This window comes from Leptosomus discolor, chromosome 11 (assembly GCF_034619465.1).
Source record: "Leptosomus discolor isolate bLepDis1 chromosome 11, bLepDis1.hap2, whole genome shotgun sequence".
Taxonomy (NCBI): Eukaryota; Metazoa; Chordata; class Aves; order Leptosomiformes; family Leptosomidae; genus Leptosomus; species Leptosomus discolor.
In genome coordinates, this window is record NC_141401.1 from 22,028,436 (window position 1) to 22,050,133 (window position 21,698).

At 38.0% G+C, this 21,698-nt stretch overlaps 1 protein-coding gene across 1 annotated transcript in view; it reads left to right on the forward strand.

Annotated features, from left to right (window-relative positions):
• Positions 1-21,698, forward strand: part of TCF12 (transcription factor 12) — a 171,262-nt gene that overhangs the window by 27,486 nt on the left and 122,078 nt on the right. The window contains exon 4 of the mRNA XM_086471565.1: positions 19,834-19,907. Coding sequence (XP_086327691.1) covers positions 19,834-19,907 — 74 coding nt within the window. The remainder of the gene's footprint in view (positions 1-19,833; positions 19,908-21,698) is intronic.

Genomic DNA, 21,698 nt, shown 5'->3' on the forward strand with positions numbered 1-21,698 from the left:
GTGATATTCCCTTGTCATCTTGATGTGTGCTGAAAGCTGTCGGTCTTGTCTCCTAGATTTTAGATTGTTTTGAAATGGGGTATGGAACTGTGTTTTGCTGACTTATTTCTGCCGTTAAAGGCTGCTTTGAAGTGTTCAAGTAAGAAAAACTACATTTTACTAGGACTACGAGAAGAGACTATACTGATCTGAAATTTAATAATAAAAAAAGTTATATGTTTAGATTCTCTGAATTGTTGCACAGGAAAAGTAGAGAGTAACAGTTAGCTGGTGGTGTATCTGCTAGTGCCATAGAAAATTGCAAAGTGAGGAGAAAACCTAACCATGAGAGGAAACTGAAAGTAATTAGTGCCGGATTACATACAGTGGAATAGCTAATTAAATGAAATGGAAGTCTACATATTAAAACCAGTCCTGGTTTTGGACTTTGTAGCTTTTAAATGAAGGTAAATCTCCATCAAATTTGCTTTCCGCTTGACTAGGTAGGGTAGTGATGGCTTAGTACACAGGAATGAAGCTGCAGTTCATGTAGAAGGTTTACCAGATGAGAGAATGGAATCAGATGGTGTGATGTCAGGCTGTAGCATATGAAACTCATTGAACTTCATATCTTTAATCAAAAGAAATGTAAAACCATTCTACTGTCTAATAATTCTTTCTAAATCTTTATTTCTGGCCAGAATTCTGTTGAGATTGCCTTAAATATACATCTCAGATACCTAAACTGAACTCATGATAGATACCTACCTGGCTAAACTTGAATTTCACTGTGGTTGCCAGACATGTAGTAGTTCATACTGTTGATCAGGGTAGAAGAGAATAATGACAATAAACCACTGTATTGACCCAAACCAATGCTGGGTGCCTTATTAAGCTGTGGGAGGAAAAAAACCTAAACCCAAAACCTAACCATAAATGATGGCAGTGATTGCCTTCTAAGAGACTGCTTCGAGACAAAGTGGCTGTCCTTGTATCCATTTGATTTGATTTTTTTTTTTTTTTAAATTTTAAATTTTCCTTTCTGATACAGACAGAGAATATCAAATACACTGCTTGAGAAAATGTTTAGGCTTGTGGACAACTGTAACTGATGGCACTTACCTGTGATCATGAAGTAAGAGTAGTGTTCAGCATGGAGGATTAATGAGTTTGCATCTTCATCTGATTCTGAAGTAGTACCATTGTTTCAAAATTAAACAATTTCTGGAATAAATTTCAGATTGCTCTATGTATGAGTCATCACAGACACAAATAGGTCAACCTTTAAGTAAAAATAAAGTTGTACTTTCCCTGTGGCTCCTTTTAAATGTTTGGATGTTGACATCTGGCATCTAATGTTGGATGAATACCTCCCTTCGGTTTTATCTCTGTTATTCTTACACCTCTTCAATGTTCTGCTACAGTATTTCATGTATATATGTATAATAATAAATAATTCGGTAGAACATTTGCAACATTGTGCTTAATTAAACGCTAATATGCTACTGCAGCAGATTGTGAAATTTTACAATTCTGTTTTGTATTCCTCAATTATGGATAGCTTTATTTGTCTGGACAATGAACACTTATTTTGCTGGTTCTGTTGCCCGTATGCCAACATATGCAGAGAATAATTCTGAACAAATATTGCTCTTTTTTGAAATTAATGTTCACCCCTTGCATTCTTGAATCACACATTAGAGAAGAGCAGTCCTTTTGCAGGTTTCTCTTTCTTCTTTTTACTTTATTGAAATGTCTCTCTCCAAGAAGTCTGCTAAAATGTTCTGACTTTTCCTGACAGAGCTAGTCTGACTTCTACTGCGGTTAAAGTGCTTCTCCTGAAACTGGCTTTTTATGAAGAAGTCAGAAGAAATGCTGTTTGCAGTGATGCAGCTATCGACTTCTCCAGTGAGGTTTTTGGCAGTGTGCCAGATAATAATGGCAGATTAAAAAATTCTACAGATACTTTAAGGTGTGGGTATTTTTTAATTTTTTGTTTGTTTTAATTTTTTCAGGTCCAGCTTTGGCCTGCATCTTAAGAAACTTTGCTTAAATAGTGAGATGCAGTCTTACAAGAAAGAGGAAGGATACTTCTGTATTACAGCTCCACCATTTGAAATGATTTCAAAGATTCTGGATTGTCTTTATGATTATAGTGAACTTTCCCCAGCTCTAGATCAAATTGTTTTTATTCTTAACTCCTTTCAGGCAGCTTTTGTTTACAATTAAGTCAGAAAAGCTTTTGCTGAATCCTTCATATGCATTTGGGAACTTGAGAGAAAACAGCCTAATAGAAAATTTTACTTTATTGGGAAGAGAGTGAACTTTTCTAGACCCTTTTCTAGAAGAGCATACACCATGAATTTGGAGAGGTTCCTGCAAAACTTACCTTTTTGTATCAATAAGTAGCTGCTTACCTTCTGTAAAGAAGCTGCTTGGTCACGTATACTCTTTTGAAGTGCTGAGAGAGACATAATGTTGGAAGTTTCCTGTGGGCACTTTGGAATCCACAGTGTTCTCAGAGAAATTAGTGGTGTTAAGCTAAGAAGAATCTCCATGGTTAACTCTGCAAGTTTGTCACCAGGGGCATCAAACTTACTAAAACTCTCTGTGGCTCATATTTTTTTGTATTTTTGCTGTGTATTTGCAATAGAAAAATACCTTCTTCTGCAGTTTTAAAATGACTTGTGAATTTCAGGGATGATTTCTTTCTTTCTGGTTTTAACCTGGATTCTTGAACTGGAATGGCTAAAGGAAGTAGTACTTTATTTGGATGATAGTTTTTATATATATTTTTTATACACACACATATATATTTATTAATTTGTTTTCTGGACTGTGTAACCATTTCAGACTTTTATATTTTCTTTCAATGTTTTTTCTTGTCTGCTTTTGCTACCATGTATGACTGATGTGGGTATGCAGTGGAAATCTGTTGACAAGGGAGCTGCACCTTCTGTCTGAGGTTTGTGGTGTTTCTAGCACAGTGACTGCAAGTATTTTTCAGTTGAAGACTTACAGAAGACATTCTTTGAGACAGGATTTCAAGTGAGTTTTTTAATAAATGCTAATCCACTTAAGGCTCTCAGAAATGGCAGAGTACTTCAGTGCTTCCTAAAATTAGGTGATACTGAAGTTGTAGGAAGGCAGTCTCTGTCACTGCATACAGCATTTCTGGCAGTGATAGTGAAAGATCGTATTTGCCAGCTATAACAGTGTTTATTCCAAACTCTGGTAGACAATTCAGAGTAGTGTGGAGCCTGGCACGAAACTGAGGATGCTGCTGTTATTGGCACTACTGATGATGTAGTCAGCAAAAAACTTTTACTCTGAAGTTACTCTGTTATTTGATAGCTTTAGTGTGAATCTGGACAGTGTGAGATATTTAATATTCTGATCACGCACTCAAGTAATTCCTTCACACTCTGGCTGCTTAAATAGGCTGAAGAGTGCAGAGCTCCTTGATGCAGGGAGTTCTACTGATAGGATTTCTCAAAGGTTGTATTATTCAAAGAACTTTTTTGCTTACTTTGTCTGTGTAGTTGGGTAACATGAGTGTTCTGGATTAGTAGATGGGTTCCTTGTTTTTAATAGAAAAAAAAATTCAAATAGCCAAGACTGTGACTTGGCAGAAGCAGGTTCCTAAATTGTCCGATCAACCTGTTGACTATTGCCTGTGTCGCATGAGTCTGGAGACTGAATTGTTTGTGTAACTGACAGACAGATCCAAATACAGCAACTGGATGTGTATTGAAGAGGATGGAAACTTGGAGAACCTTGGAGAAAAACTTGGAAAAAAAAATACCAAAGGGAAGGATTGGCAATCGGGAAATAAATAATAATCTGTAGCATGTCCTAAAGACTAAATACTATGGTAAACAGGCATAAGAGAATGAGGTTAAAGTATGTAAAAAACAGTGAGTTGGTGCCCCAGGGTGAAACACAATTTTGTTTAAATCTGCTGTTCCTGTCAACCCGTGTCAGAGCAAAAATATAGTTTCAGTGTCCTACTTGCTAAGTACATATGGTAACTTTCTCTTGCCTCATAGTGTTGATGCCTAACTGACTTCTTTGAAAACTCTTGAATTCCAAACCAAAGTTGTGTAGATGAATTAGGCATTAATGTTATTGCGGAGGCTTGTTAGATTTTCTTCTTTTTTTTGGCAACTAACTTTTTTGCAGAAAAGACTAGTAACTTTCCTTTTCAGTTTCGTAACTTAAAATCAAGTTGCTTCTCTCTTCTTCACGCAAGGAGCAACTGCATATGAAATGCCTGGGTCAACATAGAAGAATTACGTGTAAGCAAAAGAAACAAATCAGAGATTGTTTTCTGTGCTAGTTTCCTGCTGAAATCAATAGAAAGTTTTGGTTAAACCTGGTGTCTTGCCTGGTGTGCACCTCGTACACTTTCAGAGAAAAGATGCAATGAACAGAATTTTTATGATCCGTTCACCTTATAGCATATTAATAATAAATATATTCTTTTATATCTAACTTATTTTCATGATCTAGTAAAAGAGATTTTAATTGCTGTACAGCATGTATTTTAAATTTTTGAGCTGTGTTTGAGCATGTATTTCTTAATCTTCCAGAAAGACCCTTTACTATAGCATTTACATATCTTTGTATGAGTTGAGCAAAACTGTGGTCTGGGAAGTAATTTTACCATTTGATTTAATATGGGAAACTTTGTAAATTTGAAAATAGACTGTGCCATCTATATGTTTTTTTTTTCCTAAGCAATTCTCTATAGGAATTCTTGACATTAAAGTCATTAAACAATCAAAGTGGTGGCTCTTCTGCCATAGAAAACTGGTTTTATTCAAGTATTGCTCCTGTGATGAACCAGGGAATTTTCTTCATTTTCATCTGCTTCCACATTGTATTAACCACAGTGGATTGTTCCTGTGCACGTGTGTAGATGTATTACAGTATCATTGTTCAACACACGGAGTATGTTCCTCCTAAACAGAGAATTTGATGTATTTGAAGTGTTTTGCTTCATTTTTACTGGTACACTTTTAGAATACTGACCTCTACAGGTGGTTTGTTCTTTAGACTGCTGATGGCCTTGAATTACTGCATTTGAAAAGTAAACAAAAGAAATCCTACAGAGAGATTTGTCCTTTCCAAGAAGGCTGAAAAGATCAAAGAATGAAGAAAAACCTAGTAAAAACCTATCTGGAGCAGTTAACTCTTATTTCCCCATATCTCTCATCAATAGCATATTGCCTCCCACCCTCCATAACATTTTTTTGGCTATAACCATGTTTGCAATCACTAAGTCCAGACAGAACGTTAAACTTAAAAGTATTCCATCATTCAAGAGCATCCATGAAGTTGATTTCTAGGCTCATTCTAAATATTTATTTTTGTGAAGTATGTGCTGTCTGTGGAAACATTAAGTATCGTGGGGCTTTAGTTAACTGATGAATCTCTGTAAGTTATCTACCCTTTTTTTATTTTGGTATCCTTGATGTTTTGAAGATAAGATAGTTCTGCCTGTGCTTTGCGTGGCTTGATGTGATTTAGATTCAGTTTGGAGCTCTCGGCTGCTGTTAACAAGGTGCTGTGATTGAGCTAATCAGCCCTGCTACGAACTGGCTCGGGTCTAGAAGTTTAACAGCCTTAAGATTACTGCAGTTACAGACTTCTAATTTTGGAGCTGTTTTAAAAATGGCTTTGAGTGGATTTTCGTGTGTAAAGGATAGCATGCACATAATAATGACACTGTTGTAATTGTTAGTATTTTTCTAAGGCCAAATGTTGAGTTTGATAGACTTGTTTGAAATCCAGATGTTCCCTTCTATAACTCTTATGTTTTCTGTCCAGCAGAAAATTTATTATTATGATTTAACAAAACCTTGTAATCCTTGTGTTAGAATGAGGGATATGGGTGTGAAGGAGAAGTAATTGACTCTGAATAGAAAAAGTGTTAAGTGCAACACTAGATCAATACAAGTGCCACATTGGATGCTTCTATTACTTGTCTGTAACTAGCATTATAGATGGCATTACTGTGGATTTAATCAAGTGCAACGAGTATAGAATTTTGGCTTCAAATGTACTTCATTCTGAATGGAAAATAAGATTAACTGGCTTAGCTTGATCTGTATGTTTAGAATCTTTTCATAAACTACTAAACTCTGGTTTTACAATGAAGGAGTTAAGAACCTGTATTCAGTTGAAATTCTGTATGAATAGGGTGTATTAGATTTTTAAGACTTCTTAAAAAATCTAATTAGTCCTCAGATAACTTAGAGGCTTCACAGATGTTAAGAGGTCCCGCAGTGTGCGAAGTTTTCCTTCACTTTGAACCTTTTTCAGTAGAAGTGGGTATAGATTGTTTCTCCATGCTTATTTTTTGGTCTGTATTTTGTCGTCTTTTTAGTGTAATATTTCATAGTGGGTGTGGTGGTTTTTTTTTTTAGTATTCTCTTGTTTCTCCCATAATAGATTCAGCATTAAGATAATGATATACTGAGAGTCCTTTGGGAAAATGAAAACTAGGCTAAAGAGATCTTAGGGGCTGAAGTGTGTGCAATGTTACGGTTCCTTGGTAACTGGTTAAGAAGATATGCCTTACTGAAGGCAAGTTATGCCCCTGATGTTTAAAAATTTAACAGTAAACTTGAAAATGGAAAAGGAAGTGGCTTCAGATTTATTTCTTGCTTTTTTGAAAGAAAAGCCAAGCAAGGAATAAAATCCTAACGACAATCTGTATTCGCTAATGTAAAGTTGATATTGTAATCAGTGATGTACGCTGCATTTTTTTAAAGTCCAAATTGCATATATGTACCTGAGTGATGTGCATGTTTACTTCCTTTGTGTGACCTTTTAAATACAAGCTTTACATCTTCAGGTATGTGCAATGAAATAGAACAGAATTGTTACTGGAGCTCTTTGTACTTGAATTTTTACATTTGTTTCACATGCATCCTGCCAGGTGCCTTAATGTGTGTTTGTTTAATTCACCGGACTTTCACATCACTAGTGAAAATTCAGTAAAGTGCTTGTGTTGGTTTGGCTGTCAGGGGAATCCCACATGTGTCTGTGGAATGGGCACAAAAGGACATGGGTGTCATTTATTATAGCCCTTCGGTTATGTGAGTGTATCACATTTGTTTGAATTCAGGAGAAAAGTGTTTGGTTATGAATTCACTTCAATTTACAAGTATTTCTTAATTTTCTTAAAAGTATGTGGACCAGCCTTTTCTAAAGGAATACACTCTGCGTTTTCAGTGCATGTGAGCATGTATTGTGGAGCGCTATGTGATGTTTATTCTGAATTGCCCTATTGCACGTGTGAATCTTCAGAATGCGCTCTTCCATCTGGGAGGGAAGGTCAATGTTTTTCTTCTGAACCTATGCCAGTAATTCTTCATGTATAAATTGGAATGTGAAGAGACGTTTGATGCCTTATTACCCTTTCACAAAGTGTGATCTGGAAAACACTAAAGTGATAGTACTTGGAAGGGTAATAGTATTCTTTGCGATTGGAATATAAGAAATTCTTTCCCAAATACTGAGTCAAAAAGGCAGAAACTGTTTTTTCATTTTTGTTATTTTACGTATTTAACAGAATGTGAAGAGTCTGTCTTCTGTTAAAATTATTTGACAATCCTTATAAGCTCTAACATTTTATTTTTAGTGGCTAAGCAAAGCTGGGCACTTATTTCATCATATTGGAGTGCTGGAGTATGAAAAAGTAAAGTACAAAGTGAAGCAAAGTCTGAAAGCTGTTGCCAGAGCTAAAAGCAGTAACATAAAGAGAACCGGATGCAGGATTTAAGGCCAACAAAATTTAAACTTAAAGTCACCACCCAGAGAGGCAGTGTGTTTAATTTGGCTTGTTTTGGCAATGCTTAAGATTCTAAAGTACAAAAGAGAAAATGGACTATAGTGATTTATAGAAGCAACTTATTTGGCACATGGAACCCAAGACTTGTTTTGGCTAAAATTTGAAGCGGACTTAAAAATTTTTAAATAAAGATTCTTACTTTTTGTCTTTTTAATTACAGAAAAAACAGAGGGAAGGAAAATTCTTGGGTTTTGTTGCCATTTACTTTGAAGTAATTTACTCTTCCTCTAAATTTTTGGCTAAAATTCTAGCAAGTGAACGATGAAGTATGTGTGTGAGTGTTCTGGCAGCGCTGAACTTCCTGGTAACCTGTTTTTACCCTAACACTGACCAGATTTGCTATTTTTAAGATTTGATTAAGCATATTGGTGGTTGATGTAATTCTATCATGCATTATTCATTTATTTTTCTCTCGCACTGGCATAGCATCAATGGTCCAATAAAGTAAGCAGTCCCAAGGTAGACTGCAGGATTTTATGCATCGCCACACAGTGATGTCCTTTTTTTTTTTTTTTTTTTTTCCCTTCTCACTGAAGAAATCACCATGTTTTAAATTATAGCTAGTCTCAGAGCTAGCAAATGCCTGAAAAGTGATGGATTGGCTTCCCTGGCCCTTCACACAACCCTGACTTTGGCTTTGTGCGATTCTCGTGCTCTCCCCTTCCTTTCTGCCGACACTGGCGTTCTGGCCCAGTAGGGAAATACTTCTGTGAGCTAATCTGGCCAGAAACCAGCAAGGGTGATGTTTTATGGTTCCATTTTCCGCTGGTTTCTTCCTCAACTGGTTTACTGGGGGATCTGCGAAACCCTGATGTTAGCATGAGGGAGGAAGGCATAAAAGCCGGGCTGTGGGCAGTGGGGACAGCGAAGTGTTAAGGGAAGCAGGACGGCCTCCTTTGGGGGGCAGCCAGCCCTCTGTCCTTAGGAAGGTGGGCTCCCCTTGGCATACCTAAAACTTGACTCCTAAGCTGTTGTCTCGGATGGTTCCTGCATCAAAACCCCTTGTGAGGAGCCGGTGAATGTTGCCGGCCTGTTTGAAGGCTCGGTTCGCATGAGGAGGTTTTGTGCTGCTGTAGCTTGCCTGTTGGGTCTGCTGGATGCTGCTGGCAGGGCTGGTGGTGACTGGCGCTCTGCAGTGCTGGCAATTGAAGGGTTTTAGCATCCTTCCACTTGTTCTCACTCACCTGTAGTATTAAACTTACAGTATTTGTCCTGATTTTAATGTAAAATCATTAGCTTCTGTGTTCTCATTAAATACCCCTAGAAGTCTGTTCTTAATTTTAAGGTGTAAGTTTTATAGGAATGAAGTTGTAAGACTGGTGCTTTTATAGGAGGAGAGACTTTTAAAATAGTCTGGGGGGAGGAAGTGAAAAAAAAAATGGTTATTGATTGCTACTTGCTTTTTGACTACAGACTATTCAAGTTAATGTTTGGAGGTGTTTAGTATTGTATTATTATTATTGTAGGAAGAGTAATTACCAGGTAAGAGTGCTTTTCTCCGCAGAAAGACTGTCTACCGCATTTTACTGGCTTTCAGCATTTTCTAGCTATGACCTACAGAACTGCTGGAACAGCATACTTTGAGAAGCAGCAGCAAATTTTTTTGTTTATTCAAAGTGCATCTTGTCCTCATTTAAAAAGAAGAAAAAAAAAAAATGGCATGAGTGCACTTTGTAAACAGTGACAGGTATGTCCGTTCCAGCTGCAACCTTGTTAGAGAACGAAGGCCATTTAAAATGGGGTTACTTGTATATAAAGTCCAGTTCTAAGTTTTCCATCAAAGTTCTGCTTTTGAAGCGTCTATGATTTCTGAGTGCATTTTATTAAGAGTGTTTTAGCTCATGTAACACTTGTTACAAGAAAGGCATTGAAAACTCAGATTTCTATAAAAAGTGTGATATTTAGGATTTAAGCCAAGGAGAAGTGTTACACAGTCCAGCCAGACTATGGAGTATTAAATGAAAAGCCAGCAAAAGAAATAGAAGGAAGAGCAGTGAGGTCTTCAAACAGGAAAAAAGTCTTTCTTTTGGTTAAGTAGTAAAGTTGGAGAAATCTCGACATATTTGCTAGCGAATATAGCTATTTCTGGATTCATTTCCACTGGACCCAGATCCTGCCAGATTTAGTAGTTATTTTCTGGAATATTTTGGGGTTTTTTTAGTTAGTGTGATACTACTTTAAGTTCTTGGCAGAGACATCAAACTATTCTGAAAAATCAGTAATGTTAAACTGTTGTGATAATTCTTCAGCATTTAAGTACCGCAGTGCTGAACAGGAAGTCTTGTCTACTCTGGAGTTGTTACTTCTGTGTTACTGATCCTCTAAAGTGTAATTTTATTGTTGTAATGTAATCTTTTCAGATTTATAAGCTGTAACAAGGATATACTAGTAGCAGAATGTTAAAATGCAGATGATCCTGAAGTGCAGCAGAAATTAGTAGGTCAGCTAACACCTTTTGGTTATGAAGGAAGAAACTACGGAATACAGTCATCAGGCAACTTATTACTTCAGGGAGCTGTGGTGAGACATCTTCGTTCAACGGGAGGAACACCCTTTCTTTTCAATAAAGGGAAGAGTGGAAGCACCTAATGAAGAGAAACAAATGTTTTCGAGGGTTGAAGGTAAACTAGGCTCCATCAGACATCTCAGTTGCTGCAGTACTGCTGTGTATGAGTGCAAGGCCTGCTAGCATCAGGCAGCAATCTTCCTTCCACCTCCGTTTGTTGATGTGGGAGACTGAACTGTGTTATACCAGTTTTCCAGCGTTGTGGGCACACTGTCATTTGCTGCCACTCACACGAAGGGAGCTGTCAGTGCAAAGCCTGCCTGCCTGACTCAGCAGGCCGCCCAGGCAGCAAGGAGCTTGATTCAGCAACCAGATTTCTCTCCTTTGACAGAGCACGTCATGCTTTCTTACTTTTGAGAATGAGGCTCAAAAATAACCAGTAAAATCTCTGTCAGACAAGTGGTTGGAGGAAGTGTCTCAATGTTGAGGCAAGAATGGTTTCTTGGGGGTTTTTATTTGGGTTTGTTGGGTTTTTTTAAGGTGTGGGAGGGCCCTGCTGGCAGCACAAGCTGTGCCAGATCTCCATCATTTGTTCAGACTGGATGCTGGTTATGACTTTTGGAAATAGTGGAATTATTGAGAACTGTTGGTGTTGGAGCTCTGCAAAAGGAGAACATCTGGCAAGAGCTTTACTGCATTCCAGCTCGCTTACGGAGGGGGAAGCACTAGTTAGTACAAAATGCATACTGGAAAAAGTAATCCTTGATACTGCAGGCCAATGCTCAGATTCTTGACTGTATAAATGCAGGTAGAGATGCTTCTTAAAAGTTTCTAATAGTTTAGTTTACTTTAAACCTTTTTCTCCTCAATGCCTAAAATAATAGAAGAAAACACATTTTGCTTTAGGCAGCTTTTTTGACTTGAGGGAGTAGGTGCTATCTTTCCTTTGGACAAACCAGCAGGGCACTTTACAAAAGCTTCTTTCTTGGATGAAAATGAAGAAGTATGGAAGGTTTCTTCTTGATTCTTGGCAAAAGAGGAGATAGGAATGAGCCAGTTGGAATAATGACCTAAGTCAATGTTTGCTATATTTATTCTATTGTTTTTTCACATGTAACTTAGAGCTAGCCCACCACGTCTCTGGCTTAGATGAACAGATGTTCAGTGCTTGCATTTATCCATTAAGTGTTCTTCCCTGTTTAAATACTGAACAGGTAAACTTTGGTTTTAGAGTTAAAAGATGATGTTTAATGCTGACATGTTCATACAGTAGACGCTTTCCTGCAGCTGAATTGAAAGAGCCAGAATTCTCTTATGAACAGCTTGCACATCAGAGGTTCTGTGAATGTAACTTCTGTTTTCCTCAGTAATGAGAGTTCAGTCCTGTGAGGGAGTCTGTTAGATGTGCTCTTTAGAACAAGTAATTGTAAGAAATCTTCTTTTTAAATATATGCCTGTCTAGAGGTAAACTGGAAAACCTTTCAAACTTCTTTGTATTCTACATGTGTTGTTTTATGAAAACATAAGGTTTTAGCGCATGGTTTTAACGTGAGATGCTGTGCTGCTGTTAATAGATGGACTTCAGATTGCAGTAGTGTAGGGTAGCTAAAAATCTGATGCAGAGATACTGTGTACCTTAAAAGTATGGGTTTTCTTCCACATGCTTTTAGGAAATGGCTTGGTTTAGATCTTCTGAAGATCAGACTGAGACTTCTGTGATCTTGACTGCATATCTGTGAATATCTTTGTTTCCAGTAATATAAACGTAAATATGGAACTGCATTGTCATTTTTTTGGCTATACTGCATACTGTACTTGCCATTTAACTTAAAGCTCAAAATCCTGACTCACGAAGATGCATGCTTTTTCGGATACTTCTTCTCCTCTGGTTCACCTACATGAACTTGGAAATTAAAAATATATGTTGTTTCTCACAAATGTGTTTTTTCAGCTCTTCCCCTGCCCTCTTCTCCCCCCTGCCCCCCCCCCTCCCCCCCCCCCCCCGCTTGGTATGTCAGAAGGTCTCTTTTTTTAAACGGTTTGAGTGTTAATGCGTTAATGATCTAAATATCAACAAAGTACTTATAATTTGTTGCAATTGGATAATCTTAATTGTACATGTATAAAGATGCATGACAGTCATCAACACTGAAACAATACTGACCTCAGGTTGGTCCTGGAGTTTGTTTTCAGGAGGGTCAGAGATTGCTGGACACCTTATGATACAGTAAATGACTGAAAGCACTTTTTCTTAACATTTTTAGACACATTGTTAGAAAAGCTGTCACATTTGCAGTGTTTTCTTTGCTCATGAGAGTTAGTTATGTACTGTGTAACTTGGATTGTGTTGTGTTCTGGTGCCTGAATTGGCAGTTTTCTGTACTGGTATAATACATTTGCTAACAGTAGCTGTTGGCTGTGAGGCTGTATTTGAATATTTTTGGCCTTGTCTGTGCAGTCTTGTGACATTGGCCTTGATTTGATGTGTATATAAATATATATATATTTTAAAGTGGGTGGTTATATAAAGCGGTTGAGTCATAACTGAAGTAAACACAGGAAGATTTGCCAGTGGAATGGATTGTTAGGATAGTTAATATGGTAGGGCTGAGATTTGCTTGTTAGAGCTGTTGAACTGATACTTTGTGGTTCAATATAGGCAGAATAAGCAGCATGAGGCAACTTCATAGCGGTTTAACTGTGTGTGGGTTTGCCTGTGAATAAAAGCTCTGGGTTGTATACCTGCTAAAGGCTTGATCTCTTAAGTTGCTTTGCTTTATTCGCATTTGTGACCAGGGAGGTTTCAAAATATACTCTGTGTACACACCTGTAAATATTATTTATATACAGATATAATCCATGAAGATTAGCATTTTAATTTTTCTTTTAGAATTTTAACCTTAAATTGGATGGAATAATAATATTAGAGATTGTGTTAGTAAAGGTCAATATTTTTGGGGGGGGGGGCAAGGAATAGCCTTACTGCATAATGCTCGGAGTACTTCTGTGGAAAGTACTTTTTTTTTTAACTAGTTTAAATGCTTGGTTTTATAGTTTTTGTCGTTAGCTTATGCTTGAACTGTCTGAACAAACATACACAAAAAACATGTATTGCATACAGCATATTACATATGGTATTGTAGCATCCTCTTCTCTTTGAACTGTACCTGCTTTACTTTTTTGGGCAAGATGGGTGTAGCAACGTGCAGTTTTCTGGTTTAGTACAGTTCTGGTGGGAAATGCCAGTTCCAGTTTTCTTTTGAGCAGGTTGCTTTGTATGTAACATGTCCAGATCATGCCAGGTCACTTGGTGTGTTCAGTGACGTGATTTAGAGTCTAGGAAGCAGAGCATGTGAGGAAAGAGAAGCAGGTAACTTCTGACGTTTCTGTAAGCCTGCTGCGATTACAGGAATTAATAACCTAATGTTGTTGTTCTTAGGGAATACATCGGCCTCATTACAAGAAATGAATAGGATTGTTTGTGAAATTAAGTTAAAAGTAGTAATTGCCTTTTTTTTTTCGTATAGGAAATTGTATTTAGGTAATGAGTGGAAACAAATCTGAAACATAGTTATACAGGAACTGTATTACCGGTACTGACTTTTGATGTTAATAGACACTGTTAAAACGAATAAAAGTGTTTTTATCAGTTTCCTGAACCAGTGTGATTTCCCCCCCCCCCCCCCCCCCCCCGTTTTCTTGTAACTTTATACAATGTAAGTATATTGTTGTATTAGAAAAATTTCTTCAAGTGTCCACCCCAAAGTTCTATTCTGACCTGAGAAAATACTGTTCTTGCAAATAATTTTCTGTATGAAAGTATAGGTTTTGAACAGCTTTCCATAAAGAGAAAACTCAATTTGCTGGTATGTTTTAGGATATAACTGATTCTTAACACCTGTCAATGCTAATTTTGGTCTGAGTTTTGGTTATTGTCCAGGCAAGCTGTGTACTTGCTGTACATTCCTCCCATTTTAATAATTTTTTTCTGCTGAGGTTTTAATTGTGATTACTTATTCTGGCAATAGAAGTTAACTTTGTATGGCATATCTTATAGCCTGTTCTTAAAATAATTTCCACAATAACTGTCGTAGTGGATGTTTGTTCTTTGCTATGTCAGATATACTGTGGCATTTTCCAGGATAAACAATGTTTCAAAAATCCAAATTAATTTATGTACGACTATTAATAATCACTGTTGATATTTCAAACAGATCTTACACACTGATCTTTGAAAAGAAAAACATTCAAATGGAAGCTAGTGTGTTATGGGTAATAAATGGAGGTAACTGATGCCTCCTCAGGGTGGCTTCAATCCCTGCAGCCCTTCGTTGTGCTTTTAATTGTCGGCCATTAGAGGCTGGTCATTAACAACCTAAACTCTCATGGTTATAAACCTGACTGGGCAGGTGGGAAGGATATTGAATCTAACAGTTAAGCCCAGGAGAAATCTGACTTTCAGACCACACGATGGATTAAGTGTTCAGTCTGCGACTCTGTGGCTCAATACAGGGAGGAGAGTGAGCAGCATCATACAATTTAATAAAGTTATCTCGGGAAGTTTCCTGAAGGAATTGTGGAGTCCAGAGTTTGTGACAGACAACTCTGACTCAGGATAGTGTTTCTGCAACACATCCATAGCACTTCCGTTAATATTCTCTGGAGCTAAAGGTACCAGCAGGGGTACTCCTCTGCTACTCCCGGTGGTGCCTCTAATGAGCAGTTCTGGTGCTGGGGAGGATCTTTCCTTTCTGATGCAGAGGGATGGGGTATCTTCATATCCGTATGATGTAAGGCATTGGTGCATTCTCCAAGAAATGGCATGGGTTGAGATTTGAAGTTTCTCATGATTTTTTGGGTTTTTTCCATGCCTGAAGTACTTCCCCTTACCTTTCCTTTGGGGGCAGGGGGTGGGTGAAGAGAAAGCCCTCTATTTATATAGTTTGAAATGAAAGTGGTTTGTCTTTTACCTAATTATAATGTTGAATCTGAATTTATCCCAGTGGCCCTTAAGTGGTTAGGCTGTTGATAGGTTGCCTGGGTTTCATTTCTCTTCTCAGTTTGATTAATGCCCTTAGCTTTGTATATTTTAAGCCCACCACATGACATCTATTGTCAAAGCTGCTTTTGGTTTTGAATGGTTCCTTCCCCACCCCCCTCTCCAGTAATAAATGTGTGAAACTATATCTTGTCTTGTTTATCTGACTTACACATTTCAGGTGCTTTGTTAGAATGTAAATGATTTTATTATGTTATTGAAAACACTAAGTCAACTATAAAATGAGAAATGTTTTCTATTTGGAATAAAGAAGAGTAGGCTAAGAACTAGTCTTAACCTACTGAAATTTAAAGTTTTTAGTTGAGATAGCATTTCTCCATCAAGTAATATTTCTCTTTGCATCCACTTAGTAGAAAGTCTAGACCTAAAATATAATTTTGGGCAATAATTTGTGTCATACTTCACAGTAGACCTTTGCAATATAGGCTCTAATGGTAGATTGATTTGTTTGGGTGTCTAAGATGCAAAATACAAGCAACGCTGTTATGGTTTGTGCTCTATGTTTTTTTGCAATTGATTTCAGTTGTTGAATCTTATCTGAAGGAATATCATTACTCTGAAACAAAATTGGATAAAGGAGCTATAAAAGATAGAAACTCATACCTTCAGTACCCAGTATAACAATCTACAATGTGATTTTTTTTTTTGGTCAAATCGTTTATTTGATCAACATCATAGCAGATGGTAACCCTATACAGTGTATTACCTTGTTTACACGAACATTAGAGCCCGTGCGTCTCGAAATAAGTTTTAAAAGTGGTCGTCCTTGTCTTATACCAGCAAGAACACCAACTTTCATTTCAGCTTGATTGTAAGATCCAATTTTTTGAGATGCATGTTTGAATCTGTTTCTTCAGAATGAATACGTATGTTGAAGTAATGAGACAACAGGTTTCTTGAGCTTTTCTTCTTGAAGAGCTTGAAATGATCATAGTGACATTAAGCAAAGCCTTTGTAGAATTCATTGCATAAAGCCACAAAGCATCCTCGTGACTGCTTGGCCCGATCTTCCCAAGGTGAGTGAGGACCACTCAGCCTTTCCTGCAGCCTGGCCGGCGTCCTGGATGGGGGCTGTGCTCCGTCTGTGGGGCTGGCTGAGGACAGGGGTGATGTCCTGCCGGTCCTCCCTGGGACAGCAGTGGTGAGTGCAGTGGAGGTGCTGCGTGAGCCAGACCAGCCAGAGGCTGCCGCCTGAATCTGCTCAGAGATCAAACTGAGTTACTCCCTAGTTAAACTACAGCCTATCTGCTATAGAAGTAGCAGATTTTGATTGAGAACTATGAAATCAACTCATGAGTTATTGCAATTACTTTCCATCTCAATGCCTACTGAAAAAAGGAAGTGGGGCTAGAACCTCATTATACTTCTGCCTGCCAGACAGCTTGTATCTGTATTATTAGACCTTTATAACGTGTGGTTGTTGATTTTCCCCCTTTTTTGCATTGCCTAAACAGACTGAGATACTGCAGCCTTTCTCCGTGCAGTATGTTTTTCAGTGCTCTGCTAACTGTCACAGCTTTACTGTGCCCTTTAACATCCGTGATGAATTAGTGGATACTGGAATTGGACACCGTGTTTCCTTGTGGAAGGGGTTATACGAAGGTGATGATCTGCCTAGTTCCTCCATCCTGTTTTGCGTTTCCCAGGAAAATGCTTGAACTCTTTTGATGGCACTTTTGCTTTGAGACTTTATTGAATTTATTACTGTGGATGACTCCTGTGTTCGTTCTTAGTGCGTGTTCCCCACTTCAGGCTCTCCTCCTGTCTGGAAGGTAGATCTTACGCTCCTGGCTCATTCACACAGAGCTACCTTGGGCTGTGTTAAAGTATGTGTTGGTTGGTTGTGCCCAGCCTGCTTGTCTGGGTCTTTGTCTCTTGCAGCATTTGGTTGTTTTTCATCTGTCATCAGTGGCAAAAACTAATTAGTGTACAGACCAGAACAGATTCCTTGAGCACTGCTGTCGACACGTATCCGATTTCCTGGTTGAGCATTGCTGGCTAGCCGGTTCTCCGCTCGTTTGGTGTGTGCAATCTTGACGGGGGCCGAGGGCAGCAGGAGTGTCGTTCCAAGTCAAATCCAGATGTCAAGTGGTAGTCAGTCACCAAGTGCTGGTGTGCTGCGTGCAGAGTGTGAAATTCTTCCTTGTTGCCTTCAGGGAGCTTCTAAAGTGAGTTTGCATGTTCCACGTGTGCAAGTTCTGATTAAAGGGTAGGTCTAGATGCGAACGTGTTTTGGCCTTGTAAGAAAAGAAAAAGTGCTGCATGAAAAAGGGGAAGACACCTGGCAGAAGAAAGGAAGTGTGTTGATACTCCTGAGTAGCTAACGGTACTGGGCTTTTTAAAAGAAAGAATTCTGGAAACTGTTTGGAAATTAGTTTTCTTCCACATCTTAAACTGTTACATTTTGGTTTAGAGCAGTTTCTTTAAACAATTTATTTGCATAATTCAAATGGTAGAATTAAAATATAAGACTTTTTAGCTATGCATGTGCTGATTTAGCAGAACATTAACGTAAGTCCTTACGTCCCGCTGACTCAAATTTTTGAGTAACATGTTCTACTGATTAGGGGTCATGCATCTAAATGCTCTGTGCATAAGCATTATCTACTGACATATTTCCTAAGTGCATTGATAGAATGTGCTGTCTTAGACGTTTCCAAAGACTTTGTCTTGCAGTAAGATATTTTTCATTTCTTTTCGCCCTCCTTCCTACTGTACGTCCCTTTTGAAATGAGAGCAATGGAAGACTTGTTATGATAATCGCTGGATTACTAGCACTGTTGTTTCTGGCAGAAAAGAGTCCGTTGTGCCAAAAGATTACTTTTGCCTTTGTCAGTGCCAGCCACGACTTTTTACTCAGCTCCTGGATCAGTTACAACGAAAGAACAACAATGCTGTCAGCTGCGAAATGCAGTAAACTTCCACAAATCACTGGCTCAATATAGTGGTGGTTTTGCATTTCCAAAGAGCGTTCTCCAGCCTTGAGGATGGTGTCTGTAGTTTTCATCTGGGTGATTGTGCTGTACTTTCAGTTTACCATGCCTTCTGCAGGTTGTCTTTGTCAAAACAGTGTTTTGTAGCTTCATAAAACGCATTTCTTGAGGAAATAATTATTAAATAACTCCATAGGTAGTTATTTACAGTATTTCCTTGCATTTTATTTTCTAGTGTGGCCGGTCTGAGATACGTGCATGAAAATTGTATAGTTGCAATATACAGTTCGGGTTTAGGGATGATTGTGTGGAGTAACTTGCACTCAATTTATAAATTGTGACACTTAGTTCTTATTTATAAATTATGATGTTACAAAGCTTTGTGAATAGTTAATACTAGACGTTACATGAAAAATTTATGCTCTGTATCAAAACTCACTACGAGAGAAGTTTGGGTGGTGGGGAAGTAGTGCATTGTGTTTTGTAAGCCGAAGGGCATGGAAGTCTGCGATTTAGGATGGAAGTGCTGCACCCATTAAAAAAAAAGTAAAAATCTTGTGATACAGATAATCAGGAATCTACTTACTAGAATAGTAACCTTATCCTACCTGAATGAGTTGGCTGTAGGAATTTGGGTACTTTTGCAAGTAGTTATTTTGGAATGTGGTTTAAAGATGGTTTGACCAATTCACTTTGAACAGGACGCAGTTGGAGAGGAGAAAGAGTTGGCAACAATATTTGTAATTGTTGGCTAGATAATACACAGGATATATATTCTGGTACTGGGTTTAAAGATCTCCCTATTTTTTTCTTCCTCTTTCTCTTTTGAGCTGTAATCTGGATTTGCATAAAGGGAACTGATTCTAAAAGAACCGTTACAGAGTTAAAAAAGATTCCTGTTTTAGTCAGGCAGACCCCATGAGTGTCTGTTTTTTTTTTTTTAAGCCAGTGAAATATAACCAGTCATCTTGCCTTTTTCCCCCCCTTACGCTAAAATATCTTGCATGTCATGTAAAGACCAAGTAGGGGAACTGATTTTGCACGCTTTACAATACTTAAGCGAGACACAACAGCGGAGAGCAGATAACAAGTATGTGTTTCACAGTACGTGCTGCAATATTCAGTGCTTAAGACGCAGGATAAATCAGGCTGTGCAAAAAGCCAGGCTAACGTCGTTGTGCTTGTTTTGTTACTCATGCTGAGTTCTTATGGATTGGGTAGGGCAGCACTGCGGATTGGCAAACCTGGACTTTTTATGCTCCTGTTTTCAGCAGCTGCAGGTGTCCAAATGAGTAGGTTGCTTTGTAGCCAGCTTCATTAACAAGGGAACAGTTCAACTTCAGTTTTGTTTTTAGAAATACGCTTTAAGTGTATGGAGGCAGTGAATTTGCTTTATGTGTATGGAAGCAGATGCATTTGCTTTTGGGTTGCATGAGAGAATGTTCTGCTTTTGCTATCTTTTCTTATAGGTCTGTATTTTTCTTTTTATTGCTAGGTATGGATGAGCGAACAGGTGCCACATCCTGGGGAACAAGTGGTCAGCCAAGTCCTTCATACGAATCTTCAAGGGTAAGATTCCCCCATAGTAATTGGTAGTGAAAGTTTGTGGGAATGTACAGTGAAAATCAATGGATGATTTGGCAATGTTTTTGGAGGGCAAGCTCCTTCAAATACACACATTAGCATCTTTTAGAGACTTTAATTACTTTCATATGCTGCCATAGTGGTTCAGATTTCTAAGGCTAGAAAATATACAGAGTAAGAGTTTATGAAAATGAACCGTACATAACTGTATACTTGAATGATGAGCATGTGCTTTATTTACCTTACGGTCAGAAAATGAAAATGGAAGTCATGTTACTTATTCTGTAGTAGGTTTATTGGCAAAGAGCAGGGAATGCTTGTCTCTCCATTAACATTAGGCAGCTGTAGTATGTGATGTGTCATGATGTTGGAGAGAGGCTTCTATATCTAAATACCTTCCTCCTGTTTCTGTGGCAGCTTCATCCGTCCTGCTTATTGAGCTAAAGGTTTTTGATAGTATCTAATATGCTAAAATAACATTGCCTATTTAAAACCCGACTCAATGGTCAAGAGCAATCTTTCCCCTTAGTAGATCACATTCCCTTTCATCTACTCAGTTTTCTTTTTGTGAGTACCTACTCCCTAAAAAGCTGATGAGCTAAGCACCTAGTGAACTAATTACTAGAAATACACAGCATAACTGATGGGCCTAGTCTAAATGATCTGTTCTGATTTCTGTACCTTTGAGCCAGGGAGCTGTGTTAGCTCTTGCACCTTGGCAGATTTCTCTTGCTGTGGAGTGAAGTGGGTAGGCTGCAAGGTCTTGTCCGGTTTGCTAACTACCTCTGTCTGGCTTTGGAAGAGAGCATTAGAAGGAGTTATGATGAAGTCCTAAGTTTTCCATTGATCTTTGGTAAATAAATTATGATGAAAAGATAGAAGAACTTTATGGGTTGCAGAAGTGTTTCTATGCAACATAGAAACTCGGCATTCTTTTAAAAAAATCTGCATAACTTAAGGCATGAAGCCCAGCCTTTGGATGCCTTTTCTACATTTGAAATGGAATCTTACTGTGCAGCTTTAAGTAACTGGTATTCTTATTGTGTTTGGTGTTTTGACACTCATTTATGATGTTGCTGGTCAATTGTCATCAATCGTGAGTTAAGCAGACCTAACTGTAATTTGAGCTTGTGATCCACGAGCCATGTGGCTGTATTAATAACGTATTTTTTTATGTTAGAGGAGCAGCCAGCTAACATTCCCATAATGTAAAGTCAGGATGACTGGTGTGTTGGTCATTTTGTTTGTTTGTTTGCTTTTTTGTGGTTGGTGTGGGGTTGTTCTTGGTTTGGAGTTTTGGGGATTTTTTTTTGTACTGTAAGTAGAGATCATGACTAGGAAATTTAAACACTGGTCAAGAATCAAACCTTCCAGAAATTATATCGTTATACCCTAAAGTTGGTAATAAAGGCAGATTTTAGTGCTCTAACAGAGGTATACCAGAAGTTAGAATCCTAGGAAGAGGTCAGTGCGATTCTGGTGTATCATTAAGAAAAGCAAGTGTAAATGTGGGTTTGTCTTAAGCCGTATGGAAGTCTTCAGGAAAAAGAGATGTTAAGTTCTTATACATGTCAGGTGTCCCTCACCCCACAGCAATTGTAACTTGGACTCAAAATGGTTTATATTTAAAAAAAAAAAAAAAAAAATTTTTATCCTTCCAGCAAACAATTCTTGCTGAGTCGTAATTTATGTTAGGACAGTTTTGGCTAAAGCCAGTTGGACACTAGCCAAACTGAATATATTGTTAAGAGTTGATGGAATCTGTCCTCAAAATGT